The sequence below is a fragment of the Sander vitreus genome, chromosome 15, assembly GCF_031162955.1.
Source record: "Sander vitreus isolate 19-12246 chromosome 15, sanVit1, whole genome shotgun sequence".
Lineage (NCBI taxonomy): Eukaryota > Metazoa > Chordata > Actinopteri > Perciformes > Percidae > Sander > Sander vitreus.
The window spans coordinates 19996588-20016803 of NC_135869.1; the positions used below are offsets into that span (position 1 = coordinate 19996588).

At 43.5% G+C, this 20216-nt stretch overlaps 2 protein-coding genes across 6 annotated transcripts in view; one reads left to right on the forward strand and one right to left on the reverse strand.

Moving 5' to 3' along the window:
• The first annotated feature begins 217 nt into the window (after nucleotides 1-217).
• On the forward strand, nucleotides 218-14213 carry srebf1 (sterol regulatory element binding transcription factor 1). 4 transcript variants are annotated; one of them, XM_078270335.1, is made up of 19 exons: nucleotides 218-852; nucleotides 2665-3279; nucleotides 4473-4639; nucleotides 4762-4893; nucleotides 5025-5243; nucleotides 5366-5480; nucleotides 5738-5895; nucleotides 6044-6260; nucleotides 6397-6581; nucleotides 6794-7055; nucleotides 7288-7454; nucleotides 7738-7906; nucleotides 8012-8141; nucleotides 8341-8450; nucleotides 9176-9308; nucleotides 9445-9610; nucleotides 10399-10614; nucleotides 11707-11818; nucleotides 12510-14213. In XM_078270335.1, exons 1-19 carry the CDS (start codon nucleotides 747-749, stop codon nucleotides 12728-12730), a joined length of 3600 nt encoding a protein of 1199 aa, XP_078126461.1. In that variant the 5' UTR covers nucleotides 218-746; the 3' UTR covers nucleotides 12731-14213. The 4 variants fall into 4 exon arrangements, with proteins under 4 accessions (XP_078126461.1, XP_078126460.1, XP_078126463.1 ...); XM_078270334.1 differs by having other exon boundaries at nucleotides 220-852; nucleotides 6041-6260; XM_078270337.1 differs by having other exon boundaries at nucleotides 226-852; nucleotides 8033-8141.
• Nucleotides 14214-14747: 534 nt separating this feature from the next.
• Nucleotides 14748-20216, reverse strand: part of rai1 (retinoic acid induced 1) — a 55863-nt gene continuing 50394 nt past the window's right edge. Inside the window, exons 3-5 of one of the 2 annotated variants that reach the window (XM_078270332.1) lie at nucleotides 19954-20047; nucleotides 18853-18902; nucleotides 14748-16388 (exon numbers count right to left, since the gene is read on the reverse strand). In XM_078270332.1, the coding sequence (XP_078126458.1) occupies nucleotides 16380-16388; nucleotides 18853-18902; nucleotides 19954-20047 (153 nt within the window). In that variant the 3' untranslated portion in view covers nucleotides 14748-16379. The remainder of the gene's footprint in view (nucleotides 16389-18852; nucleotides 18903-19953; nucleotides 20048-20216) is intronic. The other variant, XM_078270333.1, reaches the window with a different exon arrangement.

The window sequence follows — 20216 nt, forward strand, 5'->3', positions numbered from 1 at the left end:
CTACAGGAGGAGCCGCTGCTTCGAGTCAAACAAACTTGTCTTTCAGTAGCTCACGCCCGCTCGGTTCTCATTGGCTGTTGGGGGCAAGCCCACAATAAACACATCCACGCTTTCCCTCAAAATACAGTTTAATAAAATATATGCCTGGTTTTATTTGGATGTGCAGGACTAAGATAGATAGCATGGGTTATAAATGCGACATTTATACCCAGTAGATAATATCTTGTATACTACTTTTAAATTATATATATGTAGGTATTCGTGGAGCCATTATATCAGATCGTTGAGTACATTAATGTCTCATTATGTATTGTCGTATTATAAAATGATGGCACATGCTCTACATGCTGTCACCTCTTCAGTCAAATAATCAAAACAAACTGAAAAACAGGGGACGTGGGAATCCATGTATAAAGGTAGTGATTGGCTGTAGAGCCTGTCGATCACCATCGGCTAGGTGGGTCCCTTTCGGCTACCGCCGTAAGCACGTTAGTGCTGAATGAGCTTCAGTGTTTGGCTTGGTTTGACAAGTTTCCCTGGACGATCATGGGGGTATGAGTGAGTAGTTAGTTAGTACATCACTCAAAGGTTGCAGCACACTGCGCATATTTCAGGTAAACTCGGAGTCTGACGATTTGACAAATGTAGGGACGTGAGAAGTTGTCCATGTTTTCCCATTTTGAGCCATTCTCCAGCAAGTCAAGTCTAACGTTAGCTACATCGGGAAGCCAGACACAAGAGTAAAGATGAACGGCCTGTCTTTTGACGATCCTTCGTTGGATAATCTGGATCCAACACTGTCGCTTAATGACCCCAGCGATATTGACACGGCCCTCTTAAACGACATTGATGGTAAGAAATTAAGCGTTTTCTAGCTAATCCAGTCGCATTTAACGTTTGTGGCTAAACTAACAACACTGCTTCTAACATAACACTAACGTGAACGTTACCTCATGCATGCCATGTGTGTTTAGTTTTTGTTGCCTCCTGTGTTTTACATGTAATGCACTAACGTTACCAGTCAATTTAAAATGTTGCAGCTGACAGCGTAGCTTTCATCAGCCATCATTAACGACTAGCTAGCTAACGTTAACCATTTAACTAACGTTAACTAGTATCAGTTAGAGGTTAGCTGAGGTGATAATAGACGGCCTTGTTTACAGTGTTGTGAATTACACTAACGTTATCTACCATAATGTCGTAATAGTAACCGATTTTTAGAGCGGGTTAGCTATGCTAATAGACGAGGCTAATGTGCTGCTAAGTGGTCGTGAGTGGGCCCCGCCCCCAGTCTGCTCCACAGACAAGGGTTACTGTCGTTCATTCCTCCGCGTTGGGTTCACTGCCTCAGTTGACCGCCTTCACAAATCTTATGTATCGCTTTTTGGCAAAAAAAAAAAAAAAAAAAGATTATAATGTCAAAACATGTTTGTTTTTTTCTTATGTTTCTTGTAAACACGTGCTTGTTGTTTGCAGTAACGTTATATACTATTTTTTATTAAAAAAAAACCCTGCATCTTCTGTGCATTAATACTGGCGTAGCAATTCAAATGTTTATGTATATATTATGGTCACATTCTCATGACACGTTTGATGTAGCTAATGTAGGGATGTAACGTTAGAGTATGGAAAACATTTCTAATTATCAGTTACTGTAATAGCTAATATGTATTTGTATGATAATAGTCAAAGTGTATTTGTACAAAGCACCACTGCGTAAACTGTAGATGGTAAAAAGCAAATCCTGCAGACGTGCTCGTCATCTTTCTAAATTTGACCGACAGTAACCCTTGGTGATGCTGCTCTATGGTAACCTCGCGCGGAGCCACAGACAGCGCTCTCTCTTTCCTGTCTTGGGCAAGTCTCTGAGACGCGCTCTGATTGGTCAAGAGCGATCACCTCATACAAAACACTGGACTACAAATCCAGGGTGCTGCGTTTCACTGCAGACACAACATACACTTAGCTTTTACCCCAATATATTCCTGTTAAACTTCATCATGTCCAAATTAGAGATTATAAAATATTTTGATAATTTTAAAAACGCTTTGAACATTATATTGATTTAAAAGCATTACCCATTAAACCACAGCCGTTTGTATGGTAAATAGCCTACCTTTTATGCTCAAATCTTTCAAATGGGAACCCATTAGTCAATAGTTACCACTCTAGGAAATTTAAAAAAAAATGTCCGGTCTAAAAAGTCGGAGCATTTACAAAATTTTGGAGGCACTGCATAAAGTTGTTGTTTTTTGACAAGGGTTTAATATTTATCCATTCAGATCCAATTTAGGTTATTGAATCCTGGTTCTAATTCAAGTCATATTTTCTAAGTATGAAAAGCAACCAAAATGTGTTAGCTTTTTCAAGCTGCCTCAAAATGAATTTGTCATATATCAGACTATTTGGTGATTCCCATTTGTGGGGAAAAAGCCTAAATAAAGAATAATACAAATATAAAAAAGAAAATGCTACTGTGAAGTTGTTTTCAGTATTTAATAAGCCAAACTGAAAACGATGTTTCTCAACAAATGCCCAGGTCTCATAAATTAGAACTGGTTCCAATTCAGAACTGCAGATCTCCACTGTCTGTGCACCAGAGTTATCTTTGAAAATTCTTATTTATCTTTCTACTTGTTGGCTCTGCTTTCTTTCCCTCTTCAGACATGCTACAGCTCATCAGCAACCAGGACATGGAGTTTGGAGGACTGTTTGATAACCCTCCATACACAGTGTCTCCTCCCACCCAAGAGCTTCCTGGTTTGACCCAGTCCATCACCTCACCTGCCCCTCCAACCACCACTACCACACCTCCACCTTCATCTTCCTCTTCCATTCTAAGCAGTAGCCCCCACCTGGATGCACTCCTGGGCCCACCCATCACCCGTAGTTCCTCCACGCCAGACAAGGCCTTCCAGCCTCCGACTTTCCAGCAGTCCCCCCTAGCCCAGGTGCCCAACTCCACACAGAGGCAGCAGCAGCAGCAGCAGCCAGCCTCCCCGCAGCAGGCTCAGAGCCTCAAACAGCCCCAGGTTGAGCAGCCCCAACCCATTCTCAGCCCGTCCTCCCCCGCCCAGGCAGCTTCACCTCATGGCTCACCAGGACCGAACCCAGTTTTTAGCTCCATGCCCCAGGCCCTCTTCACCTCACCTGCACCTCAGACTCTGCCTCAGCCCCAGCCTCAGCCTCAGCCCCAGCTACAGCTGCAGACACAACTTCAGCCCCAGTCTCAGTCACAACCGGTGCAGACCAACTACAGCAACCATATCAGCTACACAAGTAAACACTCTTTGATGGTGATGAGGGTTTATTCTAGTGCCTATCGTGGCTACCTTTTTGAGTTAGATAGTACAAGATAGATATCTACAGGTCCTTAAAATGACTTTTAAAGAAGACATTAGTGCTACATTATTTTAGCCAACAGGAGCTATAATGTTTGGTTTTGAAACTGGTACGGTTATCAATGTTATTTCTTCCGTGATTATACTGTAACAGTCCTTCTCAATAATACATGTAAAGGGTGTTTTCCTGCATGCATTGCTATTTTATTAGCTCTTGAGATATAGGTCGTTGACTCCTGGGCTATTCAGAATGAGAATTCACACAAACCAACACATGTATTGCATTTACCAAGCTAGGACACTAGTTTATTCAACCTCAGCAGAGGGCCAAGTCCTGATCTAATAGACTTTGCTCAGTGGCGTGAGAGTCTGTGAGCTAAATGAAAATGCCTTGTCTGGGAAATACCCATTGTTATTGTACATACGGAATATCTGCAGCCATGTCCACTCAAAATGTTAACACCTGATTGTTACCGGGTATTTTTTTTCGTAGTGGGAAGTAGTAAATTAAACGTTGCTTTTGAATTATTATAGATGCAATAAATGTGTATTACTTCTTTAAAACTTCCTGACCCTGGTACTGGCCGGTGATTGCAATGGCTAGCAAGTTAGTGCTGATAAGAAACACAAGGTGACACACTGTTGCTGTCACTTATTTCCAGTGAGATTGTATTTCACCCATTGGCATACAATAGACAACCAGTACAACCTAAACCAATAGACAATGGCCTGCACAGTGTCAAGTGTAGTAGAGTTGCATGGATAACTAATATCACCAATACAAATATCACTTTTTTTTTTACCTTTTTATAGGCCAATACCAGTATGTGTTTTTTTGTGTTAATACCAATTCAGGCTTAGTACAAATGCTGGCGTAGACATTATAAGAGATTGTCTTAGTGTAAAAAAAAACATGATGTAACAGGTGACCTGCCATTTCAAAATTTAAAAGATCACAAAAGTGTTGACCAACGGCCACATCACGGCAGTAAAAAGAATATAATAATACCTATTTGACATTGCTTTTTAAAGCTGATATTGGCTGATACCGTTGTCCTGGGTATTTCACACAATTATACTGTATATGTTTGAATGACGTCTGAAAAAATCTTTTGCACAAATATTTTCCAGCTGCCAGTGTGAGCCAACCCACAGCCATCTTGTCATCATCACCTCCAAATGTTCAGCCAGTGACCATCCAGGCTCAGCTCCCAGGGCTGACCACCACTTCTCCTCTCTTGGCCACGTCAGCGAGCCCGCCAGTTCAAACCATTGCACCCCACATACAGCAAGTACCTGTAAGTGTGTTAGACTGGTACCTGAATGACACAATAAATGCAGTGCACTCCTTGTTTGTGTATTATGGAACCAAAAGCCAAACTGTATACTGCCTTTACTGTAAGTGTGTGTTTCTTCTCAGGTGTTGCTGCAACCCCAGTTCATCAAGGCTGAGTCTCTGCTGCTGACCACTCTGAAGCACGACCCCTGCATGGTCACTACTATGGCCTCATCCCTGGCCACCACCACCCCAGTACAGAGCACTTCACTGCAGGTAGGCACACCATGTACAACTCAGTACTGAGATCATACTGTGATCAAATATGATTTTACTATGCAGTCTTTAGGTAATTGTCTCACTTATTTTCTGCCCCCTCTTGTGTGCCACCATATTTACCTCTTCAGGCCTTTATGGGTGGTGGCACCATCCTGACCACGGTGCCTGTCATGGTGGACACTGATAAGCTGCCTATCAACCGCATCGCCATCAGCGGTAAGCCGGTGGGCCTGCCACACAAGGGAGAGAAGCGCACAGCCCACAACGCCATCGAGAAGCGCTACCGCTCCTCAATTAATGACAAAATCCTCGAGCTCAAAGATCTGGTGGCTGGTACTGAGGCCAAGGTAGGAAAGGATATCATTTAACTTGATTGCAATCTCTTCATGTCATAGAAAAACCTGGCAACTGCATTGAGAAGAGAAGAGGAAGAAGCCAATCTTATAATTTTATTTTTACTTTCTCATAGCTCAACAAGTCTGCAGTGCTGAAGAAAGCCATCGACTACATCCGTTACCTTCAGCAGACCAACCAGAAGCTCAAACAGGAGAACATGGCTTTTAAAATGGCAGCCCAGAAAAACAGTACGCGCTTAAAACCTGTCTAACTTCTTTATTTAATAACAGCTTCTCTGCAATTTATTTCAATTCCTTGAAAGTAAGTCATTCAGTTGACCTTTTGTGATGAGGTCTATTGATAGCTACTGTTATCCTGAAATGACAGAAGTGAAAATAGTCTACTATGGCCTCTAAGTAAGTGAAATTGAATTGATGTCTTTACTTTGGTACCACTGATAGACGCTCTAACTGCTCTCCTCGTCTTTCCTTTCCCTTTTCTTCAGAGTCTCTCAAGGACCTGGTTGCCATGGAAGTGGACGGACCGGCTGATGTGAAGAACGAGCTGCCCACCCCGCCAGCCTCTGACGTGGGCTCCCCCAGCTCTTTCTCACACTGTAGCAGTGACTCAGAGTCTGACAGTCCGATGGGGGAGGACACTAAGGTATGCAGTAGTATTGTGGCGGAGTTTTGACAGTCAACAGGTTTAATCCTTAATCAATCACCACTGTACTTTATCAGCGAAATAAAATATGTAGTTACTGTCTATGTAACTTTTGTCACATTGATCTTATCTCTCTTCTACTTAGCAGCCTAGTGTTGGCATGTTAGACAGATCGGCAGCAGGAGGCAGTGCTGGCGGCATGTTGGACCGTTCCCGCATGGCTTTGTGCACGTTCACCTTCCTCTTCCTCTCCCTCAACCCTCTGGCCGCCCTGCTCTGTTCATCCGGCAGCAGCTCAGTTGGAAGCCCCTCAGCCACTGCCACCCATCACGCAGGAAGAAGCGTCCTGGGTGTGGATATCGCAGGTAAAATGAAGCCACTGTCAGTAAGAGTGGAGAAAAAAAAAAAAAAAGCAGTTTTGAAATTTTATAAGAATCTAATTTCATGTGATGTATTCTAAATTATTACTCCAGAATGATAAATGAAATGTGTTTTCTGTAGCGGACTCATGGGGCTGGATGGACTGGATGCTGCCAACTATACTGGTGTGGCTACTGAACGGTATTCTGGTGTCAGGGGTTCTGATCCGACTGTTGGTGTATGGAGAGCCTGTTACCAGACCTCACTCTGGATCCTCTGTCTTGTTCTGGAGGCACCGCAAGCAGGCTGACCTGGACCTAGCTAGAGTATGTCTTTCCCCCCCCACTCACACTCACACACACACACTACAAACAAACAATACAAACTTAACTAATTTAATGATGCTCATGGAGACATTTGATGATTTTAAAAGCGATATCCCATTCCAAAAGAAAGATCTGTATCCCCATGTTCTTCATCAGGAGTTACCTTTTATCTGTTCTTCCTCATCATCACTGATCTCTTTCACCTTCCCCAGGGAGATTTTGCCCAGGCCAGTCAGAACCTATGGACCTGTCTGAAGGCTCTAGGTCGTCCTTTACCTATCTCTCAGTTGGACCTAGCCTGTTCTGCGCTCTGGTCCCTGCTAAGATTCTGCCTCCAGCGCCTTTGGGTGGGCCGCTGGCTGGCTGCCAGGGCTGGGGGCCTGCGATCTGACCGCCCCCTGAAGGAGGACGCCTGCAAAAGCAGCCGTGACGCCTCCCTTGTTTACCACCGCCTGCACCAGCTTCACATGACAGGTCGGTTGGTGGGAAAAACCCTGTTTCTAAATTAAATCAGTGTGGGAGACTGAACACTGTAGGGTGGCTTATTGAAGTTACAGTATCTCAGGTGGTTAAAGAGCGAACTCGGCCCCCCTTTTTTGCTGCAATGTGACTAAACCTTTTTATGATTATTGCATCACTGTTCTCTGTAAAATAATATATATAAGTAAATAAACATTATTTTCTTGTTTTATATCTGTGCATACAGGTAAGCTGAATGGTAGCCATCTGTCAGCAGTGCACATGGCTCTAAGTGCGGTAAACCTGGCAGAGTGTGCTGGCTCCTGTCTGCCTGTAGCCAGTCTGGCTGAGGTCTACGTCTCTGCAGCTCTACGGGTCAAAGCCAGCATGCCAAGGATCCTGCATTTTACCTCTGTAAGTTCCCTTCGTTTGCACATGCACGTCATTTATAATGTCCTATTTTATTCAATTGTTTTTGCGTGGATGCTGCCAGAATAAGTGTAATTGCACATTATCCTGTTTAGAGTTCAAATGGTATACACTTAGTAGACGTCTTTCATGTGTAATTAACATGACCATGGGACTTGCTGAAACATCATTAGTAAACTATAAGCTGTGTAATTCTGTCCACATCCAACTAAAAGAAAAGAAATGGGAGTGCAGAACTTAACTTTTTTTTGTTTTTTAATTCTGATAGCGTGTGTTCCTGAGCAGTGCCCGTCAGGCGTGCCTGTCGTCCAGTGGCAGTGTGCCTCCAGCTATGCAGTGGCTGTGTCACCCACTAGGTCACCGCTTCTTTGTGGATGGGGATTGGGCTATTCGCAGCACTCCCAAAGAAAGCATCTACAGCCAGGCTGGCAATACTGGTCAGTGCAGACAAAATGTGTTCAATAATGGCTAATTTGTCACCTCTTCAAATTTGTCACATAAGGCCTAAACTCCTGTTTTTTTACATGCACACTCATGTTAAGGGTCTGTTGGTACTGTTACAGTGGATCCTCTGGCCCAGGTGACTCAGGCATTCAGGGAACACCTCCTGGAGAAAGCTCTTTACTGTGTAGCCCAGCCTCATGGAGAGAAAAGCCCCAGTCAGGGAGAGGGGTGAGAAAAGAAAACACACTTTTTTTTATTTTTTTTTAAACTATTCACCCCATTGTATAACATTTATTGACTATTTGACAGTAAACACTTAGGATAGAATAATGGGCTTAAAACAATAAACTTGTAATAATAGATTTGAAATTGTCATTGTATGTTCATGTGGCGGCAAAATAACCATTCCGTATGTTTCTCTTCTCAGGGAGTATGCTGATGCCCTGGAGTACCTCCAGCTGTTGATTAGTGCGTCAGATGCAGCTGGTGCCACCTCCCAGTCCTTTGCTATTGGCTCCAACATGGCCACTGTAACTGGTAAGTCCCTGTCATTTCTGTCAACGACACATTTATTTGTCTGAAAAGATTGAAACCAACCACAGGAAGGACAGTATCTTGAAAATAATGGTAAACGTAAGGCGCTTTTTAAATTATATAACATCAAAAAACACTATTGACAATTAATGGCAGCAGTTTTGGAATCCCAGCCAAAAAACTGCTTCTAAAACCTTGGCAACCAAACACTCACTAACTGAGACTACTTATGTTGCTTAATTACATCAACACATTCAAGTGTAGATTTGCTTCATTGCTGCATATCGTCTCTGAGAGAATCGCATTTACCTTTTTTCTCGCATCTTTCAGTCACCTGCCCTGGGAATGCAAAATAAGAATCAGTGAGATAAAGTTCATTTTTATACTTTTGGGATTGAGGTGTGTGGGTTGACTTCCACCCTCCCACCCCTTTCCTTTATCCTCACTGATCACAGATCTGAGCGAAAAGGGGATAGGCGAAAGGGAGGCATCCACTAGATTGCTTCATCTATCTTTAGCGCTGTCAAATCGGTGATCACCTTGAGAGGAGGGAAGGAGAGGGAGGAAGGGGAGGGGTGTGTGTGTGTGTGTGTGTGTGTGTGTGTGTGTGTGTGTGTGTGTGTGTTTTGCACATTAAATGTACAAGTGGACAGTGAGGGATTCAAATATTTGCATGTTTGTTTGCCTGCGGGGGTTTCACCTTTGACTCTGTTGGTTTTAACATCCAGGCTGTGACCCCCACTCAAAGTGGTGGTCCTCAGTTACCGTGGTGATCATCAACTGGCTCCAAGGAGATGACGCCGCGGCGGAAAGACTGTATCCGACTGTTGAGCACCTACCCCGCAGTCTGCAGAACGCAGAGTAAGTTGGACATGTACACACTGGAACTTCTGCAGCCAGCCTAAGAGTGTGTTGCATAACACACACACACACACACACACACACGTCCACTTATTTAACCTGTGCCCTCTGTCTCTTTTTCACCTTGCTCTGTCAGGAGTCTTCTGCCCAAGGCGTGTCTGAACACATTCAGGGCGGTGCGGGCTCTGCTGTCCAAGCCTGAAAACTGCCAGCTGAGTCTGAGCTACAGCGACAAAGCCAGTGCCCTGCTTCGAGACAGCCTCAACCTAGGACCGCACTGTCACAGCTCCAGTTTAGACAAGGTACATACACTCACGCACACAGACTCAAGCACTTGCAGATTTGTGCTCATTAAAGTCATTTTTTGCATCCACATTAGAAGTATAAAAAAAACGCATACACACGAATGCACACAGTGACAGATGTGCCTACACGTGCGTGTATAAAATTGTAAACACAAACAGTTGGCTACACATAATCACTTGAGTACACACACACACACACACACACACACACACACTTCACAATACTAAGCACAGACTGCGGATCCCCTGTACCTACCCTCTGGCGTTCAGCAGATGGTGATGCTGGTGGATAGGTAGCTCAGAGTGTGTGCACGTCTACGGCCAGAGCTGTGGTGCATTGTAGTTGCATTGCATGTGTGTCTCAGCGGAGTGCAATGCACCTGCAGTGCAACACAGAGCTGGGCCACTAACCGCAGAATACAAACGCACATACTGAAATGCCCTTCAACTTTGGGTAGAGCTCTGTCACGTCACCCAAAAATATTTGAGAATAGCATCTGAAGTTTGACTTACCTACTTATCAACATCGAACTGTCTAATATTACAATTATCAACTAGAAACAGTTGTCGTAGAAACACATTTCTTCATAAGCATAGCCTTCAATTTTAAGTCTAAAACGGAGACCAAACTTCTGAAAATAACTTATATAAATACTTAAATACTTAACTACACATTGCTCACATTTCAGTATCCAGGTCATCTGTCAGTGATGTTACTGTACTGCATCAATGGCTGTTATGGCAGTGAAATGCTAATCCTAGTCTTGTCCATTTCTCTCCTCTAGGTTGTCCAGTTGCTCTTGTGCGATCTCTTATTGGTGATGAGGACCAACGTGTGGCGCCTGCAGCAGCAGGGGGCTGGTCCTGCCGGGTCAGGGTTGGTGAGTAGCAGCGGCCCCCCAGGGGTCCACCAGGCCTCCCCGCCGGAGCTCCAAGGCTTTCAGCAGGATCTCAGCTCCCTACGCAAGCTGGCACACAGCTTCAGGCCTGCAATGCGAAGAGTACGTATAGCAGTATAGAGCTCAACAGTGACCAGACACTTTTTTTTTTTATTGCGCATATATATATATATATATATATATATATAGTTTTAAGTCTGGAACCAAGCCAACCAGCTACGAGATGAATAGTGAGCATAACACATTTGATTCGGCGCAAAAAAGGCAAAGGTACAAGACCGTGTACAGAAACTATCATAGACTGGTAGAAGCTCGCTCTAGCCGTTTTGCGGGTACGGTAAACGTTTCTATGGTAACAGCGAGTTGGACCAATCGGAGACATTGCTGTTACGCTTAGGATTGTGGGTAGTGTAGTTTTTCTCCATTTAAATAAAAAAAAAAAAAAGATAAAACAAGGTGGATTTCATACAGACTTCTAACTTCTTCAGGAGCAGAAACCTTCGTTTCAAAACCACGTAGCTCGGGGTCAGTCTACCTTGGATGGTTTAGACATTATGACTGATATTCTAAATCCTTATGGAGAAAATCAGTGGGATTTTTACTTCCGGAGTCGGCTGTGGGCGGGACTGTTGAGGTCTATTAGTCACTACATTTTAGTCATTTAGCTCATACAAGTACGTAGTTAGACCAGTTTGGGGGATTTGTTGTCTTGCTGACCTACAGTCAAACTTTTGTGTCTTCTAGACTGTTTTCTAATCTTATTTTTTGTCTAATTAATACACAAGCAGACATCCAAATAGCATGATTGAACTCACCTATGCAGCTCCTTTATTGGTGTGTTTGCGTTGTCAGGCACTTAAAACCATGACTCATCAGCACAGGCTTCAGAACAGATTATGTGCTCTACATACCTGAAATAGCATATATAGCATACATACAATCCAAATACGTCCTGTTCACATATTTGCAAGCAGTCCACAATACAATTCTCTGGAAATTAGCTGGGAGGTGTTGCAACACACACACACACACACACACACACACACACACACACACACACACACCCCTGAGGCAAGTGTTTAGCAGCGTTGTTCACAAGGCTTCAAAGGCTTTTCTGAGGTAGAGATGGATATTCTGTATGAGTCATTGTCCCTCCTCCTCCTCCTTATTACTCTTCCCTCCATCTCTTTCCAGTTGTTTCTTCATGAAGCCACTGCCAGGCTGATGGCAGGGGCCAGTCCCACCCGCACACATCAGCTCCTGGATCGCTCACTGCGACGCAGGGCAACGCCCGGAGCCAAGACAGGTGTGTGTGTGTGTGTGTGTAGTGTGTGTGTGTGTGTGTGTGTGTGTGTGTGTGTACTTTTGTTGATTTTTATCGTTACCAACTCTGCACAAGTCATTCTGTCTGCAGGCTGAATTGTTTATTGCTTAATTTCTTAAAGTGCGATATTTTCTAGCAATTGCTGTATTTGTCGTTCATGCACTGCCTATTATGTCATGAATGCTGCAAAATCATTTCTGACAGATAAGATCAGTTCAAGCTTTTAGTTTCTGTTAGGTTTTTTCTGTGTACTGAGTATACTGAGGTATCGTAGGTAATATGAGAGGCTCTGATAACATAATCATGATTGTAAATTATGTTTATGAGTTAAATTACTGCAGTATCAAGCTTTAGTTAGCATTAAAGTAAGCATTTTTTTATTTTTTTATTTTTAATCGTACTGATAAACTTCAACTGTGGATACTGCTATTCTCCAAGCATCAACAAGTTTTCTTGCAACTTTGTAAATAAAAGTTGATCTAAGAGACACTGAATGGCAATAATCAGTAGCTCCTATCAGCTTCTCATCTATTTTGCCCAATTGTTCACGGCACTAAATCCTATCAGTAATTAAAGGTTGGTTAGAGGTTGCTGCAGTCTGATTGGGCATTGGTGGCTGATGGCATCGAAAGCTCACCCACGGTAACGTTGTTCTTTGTGTTTTTGTGTGCAGAGGAGTGTGAGACGCGGCCAGGCCAACGGGAGCAGGCAGAGGCTGTGATGCTGGCGTGCCGCTACCTTCCTCCCTCCTTTCTGTCTGCTCCTGGCCAAAGGGTAGGCATGCTGGCGGATGCCGCCCGCACCCTGGAGAAGCTGGGAGACAAGAGGACCCTCCACGACTGCCAGCAAATGATCATCAAGCTTGGCAGCGGCACCACCGTAACCAACAGCTAGAGAGATTTGGGGTGGGGGGGGCTGAGAGACATGCATGGATACTGTATATAGAAACATCTCTGAAATACAAAAATGCACACAGACCGAAAAGAAGCTATTAAACAGATTTATTAAACTATCCTGATTCACATCAAACTGACAGGATTTTCTTCCTGGACTGTCCTTCCCATCACCCCAACCCCACATCAGGAAGCACTTGTAGAGCTCACACTCTTGTTGCAATGGATTATAACCAGAATAAAGGAAGCATTTTTCTCACTTTACGAGCTGAATCCCCTTGTGAGAATGTGTTGCAGTGACACAGTTTGACCACAGAGAGGAGCCACCACGTCCTGTGTGTGTGTGTGTGTGTGTGTGTGTGTGTGTGTGTGTGTGTGGCCCCGCACTTATTGAGTATAGTCCCCCACGCCCGATTTTTGTGACATAGATGCACTATAGGCAGGAGTGCTCAGTGGGTTGGAGTGGTGGGCTGCCCTGATCGGCTGCAGAGTGAGGCGTTCTCTTGTTCGTAGGAGGAAAAGGACCGAAGTCGGATTGGTCCGACCGTGGGCTTCGTGGGAAGCCACTCCGCAGGTTGTTCAGATAGTGTTAAAGTTGATTTGAATCATGATTTAGTGGTGATAATCTGAGGAGAGGTGACCCACTGTACAGCTCTGTGTGTCTATCTGCACTAGCCCCGCGAGGCTGATTTCAATGAGATAAGTAATAATATGGCTTTTTGAAGTTATTTTCATAGAGTTCATTTTTTGTTTTGCTGTGTACATATTTTAAAATGTATTTATAATCTGTATGGACTTTGATTAAGCAGTATTTTGCATAAGCAGAGCTTATTTGCTTCCCCTAAAACCAGTTGTATGTGGTAGCTTTTGACCAGGCCCAAATAATGTTGTTACTGTACTGTGTTGCCATGGCGATGAATGTCAAAATGGAGACAGTTTCAAGGTATTTGCGTCACATTGTCTGACTCAATTGACCTTTTGCACTGTTGCACACGTATGCAACCATGATTACAAAAGAAATTGGCAGCGTCCAATTCTGGCATCGCCAACAGACAACTCAAATTATAACGTGAACCTTTGGCACTTTTGCAACAAGTTACATAATGCAGACACTTTCAAAATAATTAATTTGTTTTCCAAAGAAGGCCTGTAGTGAATCTGCTGGTTTTTCCTTTGAAGCTCCAACATAAAGAGCAATACTTTCTCTTTCAGTTATTATAGTTTCATGCTCATAGAGAACCACAGTTTATTGATTTGTAGAGGACTGTGAAAAAAAAAAACTTTGGCATGTGTTTTTGTCCCAGAATCAGTATGTTGTTTTTTTTTTATAGTGTGTCACTAATGTGAAAGACGTTGGATTGAGATGAGTGAGATGCAGCCATGTCTAAAGGTATTATTCGTGTGTCCTTTAACTGACATCTCTTTCTCGTTCTTTGGTTTCATCCTTTTTATGATGTAAATATTAAAGCATTTTGTAAAGAAGACTAGTGTTTCCTGTGGTGCTTAACATTTTAATGCAACTAATGGACTTTAATACCACATGATGATGATGATGATGATGATAAATTAAGCAATTAAAAGTCTCCCTTCACTAAACTCAAAATTATGCAAATAGGTTATGTATGTAAAATGGGATAAAAGTTTTGCAAAAAGTGGTTACAAAAGAATAAATTAATCTGTTAGTGTTTTCCAAAACCCAATTATTTTCTCAGTGTTTTTGCATGCAAAGGCCAAACGTTAATGTCAGTAGTTGGCTGTAATGTGCTTTCTTAAATGCAGATTGTTAAGAGTAGGTTTGTATTTTTCTAATTTTAATGCTTAACATGTTTGTTAATATCAGATATGACTGTGGTGATGATGGGATGTGTTGATATGGCTATAGCAATGAAAATTAGTATTTTTTTTATTTATTTCAAAAGTCTCTTTTACTTGGTGAACACAGAAAATATGCTGATCCAAATTGTGTCTCCAGTGTGTTAATGTCAGTGGACGTTCAGGAAAGACAAAAAGAGCAGGCATTGGTCATAGCAGCATTGGAAGGTGCTGGTATATTTAACATTGGCGTTACAAAAAACATTTCAAACAAAGTGATGCTGTGTCATCGATTCCAAACAAAGACATGAAAATCAATAAAACGGCATGCTCCAACTTATAACAAGTGACATTCCCAAAAAAGGTCATTTTTTTCATCAATGGATTCTTTTAATAACATTTTATAAGCAATAACATATTCCATTTTATAGAAAATAAACATCTCTAGGAAATACTATACACAATTATATTAGTACATCACATCTTACATTTAAACAGCATCAAATACTTATATACACCATTAAATAATGAGCTTCATAAAAGAGAACGTTTGGTGTGGCATTTTTGCACTTTATTTTATGCTCTAATACTTAAATATGTCTCCTTTTGATATGACCAGTACTTAAACTGACACCCTGTACAGGGCATTGTTACATAGCATGGAAGAGTGAAAGAGGCTACATTTGAGGTACACGAACAGACAGGTGTGTTATAAAATCTGAATTAAATGTACATCTTTCTGCGTTGCTGTGGTAGGTGAAATAATCATACATTATGTCAATGTTTAACAGTAATACTTCTGAACTGTACACAGATATGAAGTGAGATGACCTGACTCCCGGTTGGACCCTTGGAGCCCTGATCTGCAACCTGTCGAGTGATGATGGCAGCGTCTACTGTACATATTGAATGTGCACACAGTTGAAGTAACACTCTTAAAAAGAGGTATCTTTTTTTTCTTTTTAACTTCTGAATTACAACAAAGCCTGACATTTACCAAGGATGATGCAATGATGTTGTATAGTCATAATGCACATCAAAATACATCTCCAAAGATAAGAGCATTATATTAAAATACTGCGTCCATTTTTTTCTTTACTCTTCAATATCAGAATATCTAGAACCTGTAAAACAGATCATCATGTACAGTTTCCTTTTTTGTTTAATTTTTGTCTCTTGTTTTAAACACAAACGCACACATTGAGATAGTACATCCAGATGGTGGATGCTGCTTTTATGATGCAATGACATCTTGAATTGGAGACAAACTTCTTCACTCACACAGACAAATAATGCGCAAACACACACACACACACACACACACACACGCGCATACACACCTCTTGGCCCACAGACAAGGTGGCCAGAGGGATGCTCCTGTCCAATCAGTGTCCACCAGGTGTCTGACTATGATAGCAACCCATCCGAAGGCAGAACACACACACATTCCTCGCTCTGCATTTCAAACAGCCCCCCTGTGTACTGGGCTCTAGGCACACAGTCTCTAAAGCGAAGTCTATCCTCTTGTTAAACAGTGCCGCTGCCTTCTGCCTTCCAGTAAGGGGCTCAATTGGAAAAACACATTTCCAGGTTGGGTTCAGGGAGCAGCTATTCTCTGTGGAGCCATTCTCCAGGGCTTGTATTGCTCCTAGCACCACCTCAGCGCAGCATTTTTACCCTTCCCCACTGGCTGATGTGTCTGTCCGTCTTCAGTCATCACCGTGTTTTTTAGGTTATAGGTGGCTGTTAGGACAGCTTCTTTGTTTGCCTTGCTGGATAGTCAATGCTTGCCTGGCTGAGAAGTGGTGTTGGTGGCGAAGGTGGTGAACTGAAATATCTTACAGGTCCTGTACAAAAAGGGAAGAGAGAGTGACATGAATTCAAGTCACAAACACACAAAGAGGTTCGAAAAGAAATGAGCTGTGCCAGAGGTTTTGAGGTCTTCCCTCTGCAACATTGGCCTTACAGCACTGCAGAATATAAGCCTTTATGTTCTGTCCAAACTATTATAAGAAAATTGTGCACTGTGTTTTTATGAACACAAAAGCTGCAATACATGTACGTACAGGTATACTGCAGGTGGGAGCACATGAGCACATGTATGTGCTGTACACATGCATCTTTTTGAGTATGCCAGAGTGTTTCTGTGCAGATCTGCAGACATGAAAGCAAGCTGGCTGCAGTGTGCAGGAGTGGGGAGATGGATGCAGCTGGCCAGTGAACCAGTTCCACTGTGAAAGATACAATGTGAACGCCTACTAATTGCGCTGGTGTTGTGGTGGTGGAGCGCTTTCTTTCCCCTTATCCTCTTCTGCAGCCCCCCTAGTATCTCTCATTCACCCTCTCTGTCTTTCTCTCTGAACTGCCAGTTGCCCATCCTTATGGCCTGGACTCAGACCAGCAGCTTCGCTCTCTGTCTTTTATCTCTTGCTCTTTCTCCCTCTTTCTCTCCTCTCTTTCTGTTTACCTCCCTGGAGTAATTCTCATTCTTTTAAACCTTCAGTCTCTCTTTTTTTTTTTCTTCTCGCAATTTCTCCATCACAGAGTGCTGCCTGTCTCTCTCTAGTTGCCCTTCTTTTCTCTTTCTATCCCTGTCTCTTTCATTCTGACACTCTCTGATGTAACTGCCCCCATTCGTCTTTTGTTCCCACTCAGCAGCAGCACAAAACAGTTTTTTCTCCCCCCCATTGTCTCTTTCTCGCTCGCTATGTGTATACGTGTGTGAGCTTACAGATAACCTGTTAATGAACCTGCATGGACGCACACAGTGTGTGTCCCTTAGCTCTAGAGAAGCCACAGCTGAAGGCAACATGTGTGTGTGATTTCATTGATATGTGTTCCAGCCCTGAAACCAAGTGAACACAGGCAGAGAGAGAATTTCAGAGGGGGACAAATGGATGGGGTGGTTGTGTGTGTATGTGTGTGTACGTATGTGTCTGCTCTTCCCTTTGATTAGGCTGCTCAGCGTAAATTGGCGCAGCACAGACCCACACACACAGACCTTCAGATCCCTCAGCTGATGACAGCTCTGCCTCAGCCCGCTAACAACAATCTCTCTCTGTCTCGCTCTCCTTTCTCTCTCTGTTTCACATGCTCTATTTCTGCTGCTTAGATGTGGGAGTTGAGGTAAGGAGAGGAGTAGAGAGGAGATGAGAGAGAAACAGGGAGGAAGGGATGAGGAGGGATGAAGGGAGGACGACTGAAAAATGGAAAAAGGGAGCTCGCAAGAGATGATAGGTGAACAGAGTGGAGCTAGAACAGCAGGGAGGCGCACAAGCAAAATAAGAGAGGGGGGTTGGGGACGAAAAATAACAAGAGGAAGAAGGAGAGAGTAAGAGAGAGAAAGGGTAGAAAGAGCATGTGGGGAGGATAGCAGGCAGTGATGCTGGGTGGGGTGTTTTGATCAGCAGCCAGCTTTTCATCCCTGTCAGTCTGCACAGAGGAGAACGGGAGAGAGGGAGGGAGGGAAAGAGAGATGCAGAGAGGGGAGGGAGGCTACTGCCACTGCTGCCTCAATGCACCGCTGCTCCCTGCTGAATGTCAGCATCTCTCCCTCTCTATTTCCCTCCTCCCTCCCCCCCTCCCTCTGCATTTGACCTTCCTCTCTGTGCTGCAGTGTAAATACGCCACCACCAGATGGCGTCTGTCTAACAGGAAAGTCGACTGTGGAGTCGACTGTTCATATTAACACCAAAACGGTGACCCATTGTAATTGCAGTGGTCTGCAGTCATAACCGTGGATGTTGAGTGAAAGTAATACACAAAGGCACATACCTAAGTGTTTACACAGCTGTTGTTGGCTGACATGGGTTTAGCTCGCTGAGGTCATTGGGTACATATTGATTTGGTCACAAAGTAACGGTAAGTCCAAGATGAGATCCTGACCCTCTTGGCATGAGAGTAGGTAAGGTACTTGATACAAGTGTACAACGAACACCAACCTGAACCCTCATGTTTCCCCCTTTGATTCTTTCTCTGTTTTACAAGAGCTGACAATTGCACTGTTGTTCTGCACTGTATCATTTATCCGGCCATGGTGCTGCTCCTTGTGGTAGCAATGTGTGAACTAATTTTTTTTCTGCACTGTGGTGAGGGATGGGGGGTGGGGGGAGAAATCTAAATGCACAGCGGTTCTTGGAGCAGAGAGGCTATACGTGTTCTAATGGGAACACGACCTATGCACACCTACTGTACATGAACATATGTGGAAACCATAGAAATGAAATGAATACATTTTATTTCTATGGTGGAAACACTAATACCTGATTGCTATGCATTTACACACAAGTTTTGAAGCTCTTATTTTCTTACCTCATGTTTAGGACATTTGATGGAGAAGTCATCCTCGTGGAATGTGCAGCCTGGGCAGGGAGAGAGGAAGCAAAGAAAAGGGGAGAATAAGCTACAGGATTGCAAATAGATGATAACAATGAAAGAAACAAATAGCATGAAGCAAATGCACACAACAACCCCCCCCCCTCTTTGGAAAACCTAGATAAATGACAAAGAGGTAGGGTTAAAATGACAAATGAGCAAGAAAGAGGCAGAGAGAGAGAAAGAGAGAGATAAAGAATGAGTGGATGAGTTGCGATGCAGGCAGGCAAGCAGTCAGATATGGCTGGTGCACTCAGCAGGATTAAAAAGGGCCTTGCTCTGCTCCCTGTGCTGGCTAGGCAGACGTGGCAGGCCTTCTTATCCTCACAGTGCACTTCGTTGGCATAAGGTAGGGGGGAGGAAGCCATACAACACATGTGCAAACACACAGACATGCACTTATATTGACAACAATGACCAGGGACACACACACACACACACACACACACACACACACACACACACACACACACACACACACACACACACACACACACACACACACACACACACGCACTGAAGGGAACATGGTTAGACACACATAGAGACGCAATCAGTCCCCAGACAGCAGAATGGATGGACGGAGCCACAGGGGTTGTGGTCAATAATGCACACATACACACCCTCCTCCCTCTATCTCTTCCCCCTCTCCCTCTTGCACACTCCAGGGTCCCACTTTCCTCTCATCATCCCCTTTATTCAAGGCTCCCTGCCTCTTTTCCCTCCCTCCTTTCCTCTTTTGCTCTCCCCTAGCACTCTCAGACACCTCTTCTCGCACTCAATAATGTTACTTTTTGATGCATTTTGCTTCTCTCATTTACCCACATCCACTTTCCCTCCCCTCACTTTCTCCCTTCTCCTTTCATTTTTTCTCCGATTTTCTACCTGCCTTATTTGTTTCCCTCCCCATTGCCCTCTACACCAACGTTCAATTTCCTATTCCCAATTTGTCTTCTCATTTCTCCTGCCTCTCCCTAGCTTTTTTTCCCCGTTTTCATCCCCTGTTGCTCTTTTCCTTCTCTCACTGTGGTCTCTTACCTATCTCTTTGGCGCAGACATAGTGGTATTTATGAGAGCAGCTTCTCCAACAGCAACTGAGGGACGCCCCAACAATCTGGCACTTGTAGCAGCTCTGGGGTTAGTCAGACAGACGGACATATGGACGACACCAATAAAGAAACAAACAATTGACCGATAGAGGGACATAGAGATAGAGAAGGGGAATAAAAGGAAAACATGTTAAAAGTTAACGCACAACTGAATAGTATCTCTCTTAACATCCATAAGAATGCACACATTGC